The sequence below is a fragment of the Bos mutus genome, chromosome 11 (assembly GCF_027580195.1).
Source record: "Bos mutus isolate GX-2022 chromosome 11, NWIPB_WYAK_1.1, whole genome shotgun sequence".
NCBI lineage: Eukaryota > Metazoa > Chordata > Mammalia > Artiodactyla > Bovidae > Bos > Bos mutus.
In genome coordinates this window covers 34,721,888-34,735,819 of record NC_091627.1, presented here as the reverse complement: position 1 = coordinate 34,735,819, position 13,932 = coordinate 34,721,888, and the positions used below count along the sequence as shown (strand labels likewise).

At 42.2% G+C, this 13,932-nt stretch overlaps 1 protein-coding gene across 2 annotated transcripts; it reads left to right on the top strand.

Annotated features, from left to right (window-relative positions):
• The first annotated feature begins 16 nt into the window (after positions 1–16).
• On the top strand, positions 17–13,906 carry SUPT7L (SPT7 like, STAGA complex subunit gamma). Of its 2 annotated transcripts, XM_005895752.2 has the most exons (6): positions 17–239; positions 1,048–1,148; positions 2,404–3,022; positions 6,919–7,243; positions 8,121–8,358; positions 11,104–13,906. In XM_005895752.2, exons 3-6 carry the CDS (start codon positions 2,610–2,612, stop codon positions 11,364–11,366), a joined length of 1,239 nt encoding a protein of 412 aa, XP_005895814.1. In that variant the 5' UTR covers positions 17–239; positions 1,048–1,148; positions 2,404–2,609; the 3' UTR covers positions 11,367–13,906. The 2 variants fall into 2 exon arrangements, with proteins under 2 accessions (XP_005895814.1, XP_070235399.1); XM_070379298.1 differs by lacking the exon at positions 1,048–1,148.
• Positions 13,907–13,932: the final 26 nt, after the last annotated feature.

Genomic DNA, 13,932 nt, shown 5'->3' with positions numbered 1-13,932 from the left:
GAGAAGACGCGCTTCCGGCAGCCTTGAACCGCTGGTCAACACACCAGCCTTCCGGACCTGATACGACCTGATATCTCAGGCCTCTCGGAGCCCATCAGCCGCCCAGTTCAGTACCTGCGAAGTGGCAGTCCATAGTGGAGCCTCCTTGCCTCGGTCCAGGTCCACATTTCCCTGTGTCTGGGCTGCCCCAGCATTAGACGACCCCAGGACACTGTGATTGGCGCCCGAGTCCGCTGATGGTGAGGGAGGAGCCCTGGTAGCGATGTTGGCATTGCTCTGCTTGATGCCTGTCCTTCCTGCTCCTTTGGGTCAAGTTAGGGGAGAGGGCGATTTTTGTTGTCACTTGGTTCATTCATGTATTCGTTCCTTCTTTTATTCTTTCTGAAACCAATTGAGGCAGCATAGTGTAGTTGTTAAGAGTGCACACCCTGGATCCTGACCATCTCGATCTTCCCTCTCAGCTGTTTCCGACATTAGGCAAGACAGAAGGCCTCAGCTTCCACGTCTGAAAAGTGGGGTAATAATAGTATCTACTTAAAAAAAAAAAGATATCTACTTATAGAAAGGTTGGGAAAATTGAATTGACAGTAGAGGCAAAGCCTGGCATGTAGTAGGCACTCAAATCTTAGACACCAAGATCACAGCTGTGAGAGACAGATGGAAGAATAAAATTGAAACAAGTACTAGTTTAAATACAGGTATAAATGCTGTGATGGAAACATAGAAAGTGATGTGAGACTTAACAAGGGGAGATGTGTTGGGGAGGTGATAGGGTGGTGACTTAAATCATACTTAAGGATGAATACAAGTCTTCCAGGGATGTGGCAGGTAGCAAGGCATTGCCTGCAGAGATCATGTCATTAAGCTGTGGAAATGCATGGCATTTGCAACCAGAGAAGTCTGGTACTGTTGGAACTAAGATGGTCACTTTCTTCAGGAAGTTCCTCCTTTGTGTTTTCTCACTGAACTTGGTCTGTGTCTCTAGTAGAACAGCACTGACCACACACTTTAATGTTGAAACATTCATGTTTTTCTCCCTCACCTCAGGGTAAGGACCTTGAATTAGTCTTTATATCCTCACATGACACTTGGCATTTGATAAAAATTCATTGAATTTGAAGAGACATATGGGAAATGAATCTGGAAAGGTGAGTTGAAGCTGGATTGTAATTGGTGTTGAATGGTAAATCAAAAAAATTTGACGTTTTTCCAATAGTCAGTGGGAAGTCATTAGGTTTAAGTTTAAAATATTAAGTCTAGCCTCACTACAGAGGCTTACTTGGTAGCTCAGCTGTGGTAAAGAATCAGCCTGCAGTGCAGGAGACAAGGGTTCAATTCCTGGGTTGGGAAGATCCCCTGGCCAAGGGATAGGGTACTCCAGTATTCTTGGGCTTCCCTGGTGGTTCAGTTGGTAAAGAATTTGCCTGCCGTGTGGGAGACCTGTGTTCGATCCCTGGGTTGGGAAGATCCTGTGGAGGAGGGCATGGCAACCCACTCTGGTATTCTTGCCTGGAGAATCCCAAGGACAGAGGAGCCTGGCAGGCTGCAGTGCATGGGGTCACAAATAATTGGACACAACTGAGCAATTAAGCACAGCATCACTGTAGAGAGTAGATTTGATACAAGGAGAGACTAAAGGAAGGGATATTATTTAAGAGATAGCAGATATCTGAGATTCTTCCCTATGAATGTCAGAAGTTGAATGCATAAGACTGTTTAGGATAGTGGTTCATAAATTTTTCCACCAGGATTAGTTAAAGGTTCCCATGTTTGGCATGTATGCATGCATGCTATGTTGCTTCAGTAGTGTCTGACTCTTTGCGACCCTTTGGACTGTAGCCCCTCAGGCTCTTCTGTCCATGGGATTCTTCAGGCAAGAATACTGGAGTGGGTTGCCATTTCCTTCTCCAGGGGATCTTCCTGACCCAGGAATTGAGCCCATGTCTCTTACTCCTGCATTGGCAGGCAGGTTCTTTACCCCTAGTGCACCTGGGAAGCATTCACAGACTAATAACCACCTCAGGAATTCCCTGGCAGTCCAGTGGTTAGGACTTGGCACTGAGATCCCACAGGCTGCATGGCACAGCAAAAAAAAGAAAAGAAGAAGAACCTTTTCCTATCTTTAACTCTACTCCTTTTTCTCCTGCGGATCCAGGGGAGATGTGTCAAGATACTCTGAGAAATATTCCATGTCTCATTTAAGTGTCTTGCCTTGCAAATCATTCAGGATTGGTAATAAGTTAGTGGGGTGAGTTGGAAAATATGGACACTATAGAGCCTAACATACTCTTGCAGCTATTAGTCTACTAAAGACCCAAACTCTACCTTGTGGTTCAGTCTGGTAGGAATTGTCACAGTGTATGAGTGTGATATTAACAGTTATATTTCTCTTAATTTCTTCAGGAAGAACGTCCTTGGTCCAGCAGTGTTGCTGACACTGACTTTTTCTAAGTGGTCTTGAACTGCCTAGTTTTTATGTCAATACCTGGCTAGACCTCGTATTCTTCACTACGGAAGCCCTTAACCTGCAGTTGCTAGAGATTTTAAAACACTGCCTTTAGGATAACCATCCACATTTAACTTGGGAGCTCTTCCTTTGTAATTCCAAAATGTTGAGATACTGGGGAGAGATACCAATCTCGTCAAGCCAGACCAACAGAAGTTCTTTTGACTTGCTCCCTCGGGAGTTCCGACTGGTAGAAGTCCATGACCCGCCTCTGCACCAACCCTCAGCCAACAAGCCCAAGCCTCCCACTATGCTGGACATCCCCTCAGAGCCCTGCAGCCTCACCATCCACACCATTCAGCTGATCCAGCACAACCGACGTCTGCGTAACCTCATCGCCACGGCACAGGCCCAGAATCAGCAACAGACAGAAGGTGTAAAGACTGAAGAGACTGAACCTCTTCCGTCCTGCCCTGGGTCACCTCCTCTTCCTGATGATCTCCTTCCTTTAGATTGTAAGAATCCAAGTGCACCATTCCAGGTCTGGCACAGTGACCCAGAGAGTGACTTTTATCGGTAAGACAAGGCTTTGCTATATGTTACTTTTCTTCCCAACACCCTGTTAAGCACGTCACCACATTTCCAGGAGGAAACTTAAGATGAGAGTAAATGACTGGGCCAAAGTTGCTCAGGTAATTAGTGGAAAGTTTAAGAGTTGAACCATGTTCTTCCAAATCCAGAGTCTGTATTTTTTTATTTTCTGGTGCAACAAATATTTCTTGAGTACCTAATATATGCCAAGCACTTTACTAGGAGCAAAGTACTACACTGGTTTGTAAAAGAGGCCATGGTCTTATAGTCCTCCAAATCTAGTTTTTCTTGTTAATTAAAAGATATACTGTGGGTTTAGCTCATTGTCCTCAAGATGAGATTTATGGACTTATTCTCTTACTATTAGGAATCCACGAGTTCTATACAAGAATTTTTTAACGGTGTATTTTCATTTTGATAACACAGTTCAAGAAATAATAGTATAACAATGTTCCTGATCCTCGCTGCCCAAAATCTGATCTGAGATCAGCAACATCAACATCACTTGGGAGGTTGTTAGAAATGCAGAGTGTCAGACTCACCCAGACCTCCGGAGTCAGAATTTTCATTTTAACAAGATCTCCAGAGATTCATTGGAGAAGGCAATGGCAACCCACTCCAGTACTCTTGCCTGGAAAATCCCATGGATGGAGGGGCCTAGTGGGCTGCAGTCCATGGGGTCGCTAGGAGTCGGACACGACTGAACGACTTCACTTTATTTTTTCACTTTCATGCATTGGAGAAGGAAATGGCAACCCACTCCAGTGTTCTTGCCTGGAGAATCCCAGGGACAGGGGAGCCTGGTAGGCTGCCGTCTATGGGGTCGCACAGAGTCGGACATGACTGAAGCGACTTAGCAGCAGCAGCAGCCAGAGATTCATACGTAAATTTCAATTTGAGAAGCCTTGCTGCATATCCTCTGATTGCCTTAAAAGCTAGTGCTACTACTGGATTTCAGTATGAAAGTTTGCATTTGATGCCAAATAAGTACTTTTGTCTTTTCATTTTGAAATTTGTCAGACCTACAGAAAAGTTTAAATAATAGGATGACAAAAACCCAAATACCCTTCACCTGGATTCAACAATTGTTAATATTTTAGTACATTTACTTTCTCTCACATATGTATAAGTGTGCATACACACATTTACTCACAAATATACAAACATTTATGTATACATATATACATACACACACGGTTTTTTTGCCAAATCTTTTAGAGTTGTAGATATCACAGTATTTCACCCCTAAATTATTCACCTTAGCCTAAAAATAAGGAAATTTCCTACATAATCCCAATAACCAGTATTACATCAAAGTAAGTGAACACAAATTAAGTACTATCATTTAATACATCTGTATTCAGATTTTTCCAGTTGTCCCCAAAATATCCTTTATTAGGTATATTTTTCCCCAGTCTTGGACCTAATAAAGACCATGTATTTCTTTTCATTGTTATACCTCTTTAGTGTCTTTTTTTTTTTTTTTTTGAGGTATAGTTGATTTACAATATTAGTTTCAGGTGTACAACACTGTAATTCAATATTTTGTAGATTATACTCCTTTTAAAGTTATTATAAAATATTGGCTGTATTTCCTGTGCTGTACAATATATTCCTGTAGCTTATTTATTTTATACATAGTAGCTTGTACCTCTTAATCTACCCCATCTTGCCCCATCCTTCCCTCTCCTCACTGTTAACCACTAGTGTGTTCCCAATATCTATGAGTCTACTTCTTTTGTTGTATTCACTAGTTTGTTTTAGATTCTATGTATAAATGATATACAGTATTTGTCTTTCTCTGCTTTAGTGTCTTTTAAGCTAGAATAGCTTTCCCCTTTTATAATACATGATATTAATCTTTTTTAAGAGTTCAGGTCATTTGTTCCAAATCAGACTGGATTTGCTGATTATTTTCTTAAGATAAGATTCAGATTAAATGTTTGGTAAAAATGCTTCATAACTAATTGTGTTGTACGTCACTTACTGCATCTGCCTGTTGATGATGATAGTTGCTACTATTTTAATTGTCCCAAACTAATGAAAAAAGAAGAGAAATAGACTTATGTAAGGTTTGCAGTTGGCCCAGATTAAGGCAAGATGATGTCATGGTGCGTTGTCTAAGTTTCGAAGACACTGGAATAGTGAAAAAGGGAATGAGAAATGTGTCATCACGTTCTTGGCACATATTGGTATAGATGTGCCCAACTTAAGAATACTTACTCTGTAACACTCAGTACCAGCTTTACATTTTGAGAGCAATTTAGCTTTTACAAAATAATACTGTCCCTCATATTAAATTGATGCTATTATTTAGAATTTGTAGTTTTGTGTCAGTTTTCTAATTTTAATTATTAGGAAGATTCTGTGAACATCAGAAGTTTACACATAGTTTATTTTATATATATTTAAGAGACTGTTACAAAAATATTTTGCATCAGGTATGGGGCTGCAGGAAGAATTATTTTCCTTTAAAATGGGTCCACATATTAAGTAAAACAGTACTGATTTAGCTCTGTTTATTAGGCACTTCTGAAGTCTTTAGCTTTTGGTCCAGAGAAACTGGTCATGGGAAATGATGATATAAACAGTAAATGAAAAATTACTTGACAGTTGGTTTTCTTATTTTCCAATTATTAGGTGAATTGCAGTAGTTGCTGCTGAGCAGATAATAGCAGCGTGGGTGAATAGCTCCTCAGGAACTCTGTTCAGCAATCACAGGGTGACAAATGCAAAGTGTGTGCAGGGAAGAGTCATTTTCTGTACCCTCTTTTATTTTTATCTATTTACTTCCTTTGTCAGGGGAAGGCAGAAGATAGGAAATTTCAGGAGAACAGGTAAATTATTAGGAGCTCATTAAAAGTTACTTTTAGGAAATCAGACAACTTTTGAAGTTTTTGTTTTGTTTTAGAAAGATAGGATTTTTGCCACAATGATTAGGTGTAAAAATGAGTATCATGAAGAACACAGGATCTAGAGTCAGAAGCTCTATATTACAAAAACATTTGGCAAATCACCCCCTCTGAACTTCAGTTTCTTCACCTGCCAGATAGGAATAATAATATGGACCCCTACCAATTTCACAGCATAAAGTAGGATAAAAATGCTTTGTAAGCAATTGTTGTTCAGTCTCTCAGTCCTGTCTGACTCTTTGCGACCCACCCTGCAGCAAGCCATGCTTCCCTGTCCTTCACTATCTCCCGGAGTTTGCTCAAACTTATGTCCATTGAGTTGGTAATGCCATCCAACATCTCATCCTCTGTCGCTTGTAAGCAATATATGTTTTAAACTGCTTTTATAAAATTGAATTGCTTTCCTATATTACAAACGGTTTGTTGCAGTTAAATTCTAGAGGTCCATATATTGCCCAGCATGTGAGGAACCTATGCTATGCTGAAAATGTGCACCACTGTGCTCTTAAAATTAATCAGATCCTAAAAGTGAAGTCGCTCAGTCGTGCCTGACTCTTTGTGACCCCATGGAGAGTAGCCTGCGTCAAGCTCCTCCATCCATGGGATTTTCCAGGCAAGAGTACTGGAGTGGGTTGCCATTTCCTTCTCCATAAAAGTGATCAAAATCACACAATTGATACCAGAAGATGGGAACTTACTTTTCAGTAGATACCCTTTTATACTGTTTACTATAAACACATATCACCTATGCAAGCTTTATGTAATTGGAATTGCTCAGGGATATGACTGTGGGTCCTTGAGACATGCCCTGAAATGGCAGCAAGGTAAAACTGGACTATATAACCTGCCTGAAATTCTCCTGGAAAACTGAGCCAGACATTTGATTAGGATTGTAAACCGCCTAGGAAGACACGACAGGTCACCCCTTTGCAAGAGAACCAATGACACTCATCGTGTCTCCACTTTCAGGGGGAAAGGGGAGCCTGTGACTGAACTCAGCTGGCACTCCTGCCGACAGCTCCTCTACCAGGCAGTGGCCACAATCCTGGCCCACGCTGGCTTTGAGTGTGCTAACGAGAGCGTCCTGGAGACCCTGACTGATGTGGCCCACGAGTACTGCCTCAAGTTCACCAAGCTGCTGCGCTTTGCTGTGGATCGAGAATCCCGGCTGGGGCAGACTCCTTTCCCCGATGTGATGGAGCAGGTGTTCCATGAAGTGGGCATCGGCAGCGTGCTCTCCCTCCAGAAATTCTGGCAGCACCGCATCAAGGACTATCACAGTTACATGCTGCAGGTGAGAGGATCCCAAGGAGGGGTGCACAAGGATATGTGATCTAGGGGTGTTCAGCAGGATCCCTAACACTTGGCCTAGGGTGCAGAGCACAGGGCCTGGAATAGAGTGAACTTAACTTGACTTGCCTCTTGGCCCCGGCTGTGACCCACACTGACCTGGCCAGACCCAGGGTTCTTCTTCAGTCAGTGAAATTATAGCATGTGGCTAGCCTGCTTTTATTCAACACATATTTGTGGAGTGCCTATTGTGGAATTCAGCAGTTTAATAGGACAAGTTCCTTGAGCTTGCATTCTTGTTGAGAGAGAGACAAAAACAGGTAATCAAAATCATTTCAGATGGCGTTAAGTGCTATGAACCAGGAGCAAAACAGTGAGATGACACTGCCCTCAAAGGTAGTGTGGGATGGGGGAGACAGCGTTTTTGGTTAAAACCAGAACTATCTAATCTCTTCCACCCTTGTGGCCTTAGGCATTTTGTTCACTGTTCTGGTTTCCCCAAATCTGAAATATAAGAAATTCATAACACCCAGTCGGCTTTGCTAAGTGATCCAGATGTCCTACAGTGTTCATTAGCCACCTGTTGTATTTATGTCAAATGTTAGTTTTTATAGCCAAAAATGTCACCTTTTGTCCCAGTTCTGATATAATACATTTAAATATTTTACCTTTATGTACCTTTTAATTAATCACATACATGTTCTCTGCCAAACAAGTTTTCTTTACATGTCCCTGTCATCTATGAATTTCAAACTCAAATTCTTCCCATTAGCAGTGATGCTTTATTCATATTCATATTCTGTTTCCACCAGATGCCACAAGCTGACTATCCAACTTGCTTTTAACATTCCTTTGGAAAATTGACTCTTGCTTGCCAACAGATTAGTAAGCAGCTCTCTGAAGAGTATGAGAGGATCGTCAATCCTGAGAAGGCCACAGAGGACACGAAGCCTGTCAAGATCAAGGAGGAACCTGTGAGCGACATCACCTTCCCTGTCAGTGAAGAACTGGAGGCCGACCTTGCTTCTGGAGACCAGTCGCTGCCCATGGGAGTCCTCGGCACTCAGACCGAGCGCTTCCCATCTAACCTGGAGGTCGAGGCTTCACCACAGGCTTCAAGTAAGAGAGAACAACCTACCCATCTTGATTCTGAGAGATGTGCCAGCCTCAGTACTTCTTGCATTTTAGACTCAAAGGCTGGAGATGAAAGAGCAAAAGTAGGGATGGGCAGGGGAATGGAAAGTCTAAAAAGAAGCATAGTGTCACTGATCTAGAGATAGAAACATTCTCGTCCTAATTAGTAAAGAGGGAACTAGCACAGCTTTACAGACATTCTTTGAAATTATTCCTAGTTAGGATGTACATGCAATGTTACTCTCTTCAGTTCAGTTCAGTCGCTGAGTTGTGTCCTCCTCTTTGCAACCTCATGGACTGCAGCACAACAGGCTTCCCTGTCTGTCACCAACTCCCAGAGCTTGCTCAGACTCATGTCCATTGAGTCAGTGATGCCATCCAACCATCTCATCCTCTGTCATCCCCTTTTCCTGCTGCCCTCAATCTTTCCCAGCATCAGGGTCTTTTCCAGTGAGTCCATTCTTCACATCAGGTGGCCAAAGTATTGGAGTTTCAGCATCAGTCCTTCCAATGAATATTCAGGACTGATTTCTTTTAGGATGGACTGGTTGGATCTCCTTGAAGTCCAAGGGAATCTCAAGAGCCTTCTCCAGTACCACAGTTCAAAAGCATCAATTCTTTGGCACTCAGCTTTCTTCACAGTCCAACTCTCACATCTCTGCATGACTACTGGAAAAACCATAGCTTTGACTAGACGGACCTTTGTTGGCAAAGTAATGTCTTTGCTTCTTAATATGCCATCTAGGTTGGTCATAACTTTCCTTTCAAGGAGTAAATGTCTTTTAATTTCATGGCTGCAATCACCATCTGCAGTGATTTTGGAGCCCCAAAAAATAAAGTCTGACACTATTTCCCCTATTTCCCCATCTATTTGCCATAAAGTGATGGGACCAGATACCATGATCTTAGTTTTCTGAATGTTGAGTTTTAAGCCAACTTTTTCACTCTGTTTCACTTTCATCAAGAGGCTGTTCTTCTTCCCTTTCTGCCATAAGGGTGGTGTCATCTGTGAGGTAATTGATATTTCTCCAAGCCATCCTGATTCCAGCTTGTGCTTCATACAGTCAGACATTTCTCATATACTCTGCATGTAAGTTAAATAAGCAGGGTGACAATATACAACCCTGACATACTCCTTTCCCAATTTGGAACCAGTCTGTTGTTCCATGTCCAGTTCTAACTATTGCTTCCTGACCTGCATACAGATTTCTCAGGAGGCAGGTCAGGTAGTCTGGTATTCCCATCTCTAAGAATTTTCCACAGTTTGTGTGATCCACACAGTCAAAGGCTTTGGTGTAGTCAATAAAGCAGAAATTGATGTTTTTCTGGAACTCTCTTGTTTTTTCAGTGATCCAACAGATGTTGGCAATGTGAACTCTGGTTCCTCTTCCTTTTCTAAATCTAGCTTGAACAACTGGAAGTTCATGGTTCACGTACTGTTGAAGCCTGGCTTGGAGATTTTTTAGCATTACTTTGCTAGCGTGTAAGATGACTGCAATTGTACAGCAGTTTGAGCATTCTTTGGCATTGCCTTTCTTTGGGATTGGAATGAAAACTGACCTTTTCCAGTCTTGTGGCTACTGCTGAGTTTTCCAAATTTGCTGTTACTCTCTTGATGACAGTTAATTCAGCCGACCCAGCTAGGTGGACAGATGGCCTCCTGTTCTCTGTATTCTGGTCTTTCTTGATGCTTGTGCTGAGTTAATTAAAGCAACTTCCAGACAGGTGGAGTAATGTTAATTGCTCAAGGATGTTTGAATAGTTGGGGTTCCTTGGTCGGAGTAGTACCAACAAGTTGAACCTGAAAAGGATTAAAATAGGGCAACTCAATTATAGGCAGCTGGCTGCTTCTTCCAGATAGACTCTGTGATTCCCTTCAGAACCCGATGGCTCAATGATCCCTAAGTCAGAAGGACTGCAAATAATGCTAGACGCTCAGTTCTTTACAGTTTATTTATTTATTTATTGGCTGTGCCATGCAGCATGTGGGATTTTAGTTCCCCGATCAGGGACCAAACCTGAGCCCCCTGCAGTGGAAGTCTTAACCACTGGACTTCTAGGGAAGTCCCAGTTCTTTAGAAATATAAATTATGTCATCAGTGAAGTAATGATGCAAACAGCCAGTCCTTCAGTGTGGCCTAAACAGAATTAGGCCACATTTTCAAAGTACTGGGCAGAGAGCCTTTCACTATGGGAGATGTAATAACCACAGAACAGCATTGCTAGAAGACACAGAGGCAGGAGAACCAGAAAGAAATTCTTGCAGACATAGGGGTCATGTCTCTTTTCAGCAGTCTGGGAACTGCTGCCACCATTTTGTAGTGATCACTAACTTTTCATAATGTGAGAGAGAACCAGGGACCCAAACACAGGGCAGAAAAACAAGACAGCCGCGTAAAAGGACAGGCAAATGTAACACTTGCCCAAGAACCCATGGTTGTGCCTGCCTTTGAACCATGAATATTTCCACCTGCGTAGCTTTACTTTCCCTGGTTTAGGGGAAATGGAGATGGATGAGGTGAGGTAAAGGAAGGGGAGGTAGTGGAAAAGAAGATATTTTGAGTTGGTAACTTTTTAAGCAGAGAATAACAATATATTCTCTAGGCAAGTAGAGAATCAGAATGAAAACTGAGCTCAAAGGCCATCAGCCAGCCCTGGGTGGTGTATGCCACCTGCTTTGTTCCAGCCTTTCTTGCTGCTAGTTAGTTCTGTGTTCTTTTCCATTCCCAGGTACAGAGGTAAATGCTTCCCCTCTTTGGAACTTGGCCCACGTGAAAATGGAGCCTCAAGAGAGTGAAGAAGGCAACGTTTCTGGGCACGGCGTGCTGGGCAGCGATGTGTTCGAGGAGCCAATGTCAGGCATGAGTGAAGCTGGAATCCCCCAAAGCCCTGATGACTCAGACAGCAGCTACGGCTCCCACTCCACTGACAGCCTCATGGGCTCCTCCCCTGTTTTCAACCAGCGCTGCAAAAAGAGGATGAGGAAAATATAAAAGGCAAAGAGGGAGACCTCTTCAGACTTAGAAGACCCAACAGAAACTCTGATGGATTCTAATTTGTTTCCACAAATAATGATTGAACTCTTAAAACACAATGGGTTTTCCTGGTATCAGTGGAGCTGGATTTAACCAAATAAGTCTACTTTTACCTTTTGCATCTAGTTTTTGTTGTTTTCCACAACCAAGCCACCTTTCACAGATATCACACCGGGATGGTGATCCAGAGACCAAAACAGTGTCCCTGACTTGTCTTTACCATGTGACAAGTGACTTAGCTTCTCTCAAGCTGTTTCTCTTGCACAACCAAGAAGAATCACACTGGGTCTGGCCTACACTGCAGGGATATTATGAAGATGAAGATGTTATTAAGCTTCACAGCTGTGCTTGAACAGACTCACATATATGCTGATATCAGATGTCAATTTTTTTCTTTTAACTTGCTTCATTTTTGGTTCAAGTCATTGGGAATCCAATGGAAATAGCTAAACATTGCACAGCTTATCTATCAGTAGTCTTTTTTTTCTGTTTCTGCTGCCCACAGAATCTCCTGTGAAATCACAGCAGTCTGTGAACAGCCTTTTTGCTTATCCAAATAGCCCTCTCCCATCTCAACCATATATTTTTCTTCTTCCTTCTCTAGACTTAGTCCATGTATTCCAATCCTCTTTATTTCCAGTCAGATTTTTTTTTTTAACATTGGGTTGGCCAAAAAAGTTCATTCAGGCTTTTCCATATGCTATAGAAAAACCCAAACGAACTTTTTGGGCAACCCAGTATTTTCAGCATGTACATTTTTCAGTAGCTCTTTTCATTTTCTCCTTTTTGAATGATGAAACTAACTGATGGCTCATCAGAGTCTGCCCGCAATGCAGGAGACCCGGTTCGATCCCTGGGTCAGGAAGATCCCCTGGAGAAGGGAAGGGCAACCTGCACCAATATTCTTGCCTGGAAAATCCCATGGACAGAGGAGACTGGCGGGCTACAGTCCATGGGGTTGCAAAAAGCTGGGACACGACTGAGCGACTAACACTTCCACTTTGTGAATGAAGCAAACAGGACCTGTCCGTAGACAGACTTGTGCCTGTTTCATTTGTTGCATCTGCTTGGCCATCAGAGGACAGTGGTCCATTCCTTTACCAGAATTCTACATCTGCACATTGTACTTCTACTGGATGGGCAGCCTCTAAAAGGCTAACAATATGCACCATTCTGCTTTACATCATGTCCTGAACAGATTGACTGCTGTTACTCATCCATCGCAGTATCTGCCCTACTTGGCATCTGATAGTGTCAATCATTATTTATTAAATACTTGATGTAGCACTGGAATAATCAGGAGTAATTAGCAAATGTGTGCAAGTTAAGTACTGCTGAAGTTTGGTTTGGGGGTGCAGAATACAAGTCTTGTGAAATTTAGAGCACTCTTTTAGTAGACTAGAAATCAAGGCCCATATCACTGAGTGCCTTAAATGTCTCAGGTATTGGGAATAAATACGAATACAACAGCAACAAAATAAGGTTATGATTTAAACTGTTGCCAAAGCATTTATAAGTTTGCTAATTGGACATCCTTGGCATGTTTAAACCTTTCCTGTTCCAGGTTTAGTTTCATTTCCCCTTATTTGCTTCCTTTGTGGCTCAGCTGGTAAAGAATCCGCGTGCAATGCGGGAGACCTGGGTTCGATCCCTGGGTTGGGAGGATCCCCTGGAGAAGGGAAAGGCTACCCACTCCAGTATTCTGGCCTGGAGAATTCCATGGACTGTAGTCCATGGGGTCACAAAGAGTTGGACACAACCGAGCAACTTTCACTTCACTTCACTTCCCCTTATTTACTGATGAAAGTACACATCTGGTGGTTGGTTTCCAGAAAGTAGCCACTTAGTATTTAATTAGTTCACTTAGCAAACATTTATTGAGTACCCATTATGTACTGGGTCCTTTGCAAGGGATATACAGATGAGTAAGACTGTCTCTGCTGTTATGGAGCTTAGGCCAGATGATTTCCTCTTTAATGAAAAAGTATTCAAAGGCACTAGGGAAAAAAACAGGTATGTACAAGTTTGCTGTCCAAGTGGTTCCCTCTTAAAGAACAAATTCAAGTTCTTAGACCAGTGGTTCCCATTAGTTATATAGTATTGAAATTAATACTTTATGTAAAACAAAATATTTTTATTTTTAGAAGATTTAAATTGAAGAATAGGCACTAGATGGCCAAGGTTCAGGTACTCTGATAAAGAAGGTCATAAGAGCATTGATACCTGAGATTCACCTGGAATTCATCTGGAATTATGCCATAGGCTGTTTGAGTTAGAGCACTGTTCTGAACTTAGCATGCATCAGAATCCCCTGGAGGCCTTTTTAAAATAGACTGCTAGGCCCCACGCCCCACCCCCAGTTTCTGATTTTGGTCTTGAATGTCCCATTTCTGGTAACTTGCCAGATGATGCTGATGCTTCTGTTCCAGAGACCATACTTTGAGAGCCACTGAACTGAAATACAGGTTAGGCAGGAATAAAATGTCTTAAGAGAAATATTACTATGTTTTAAGATACTGTGAAG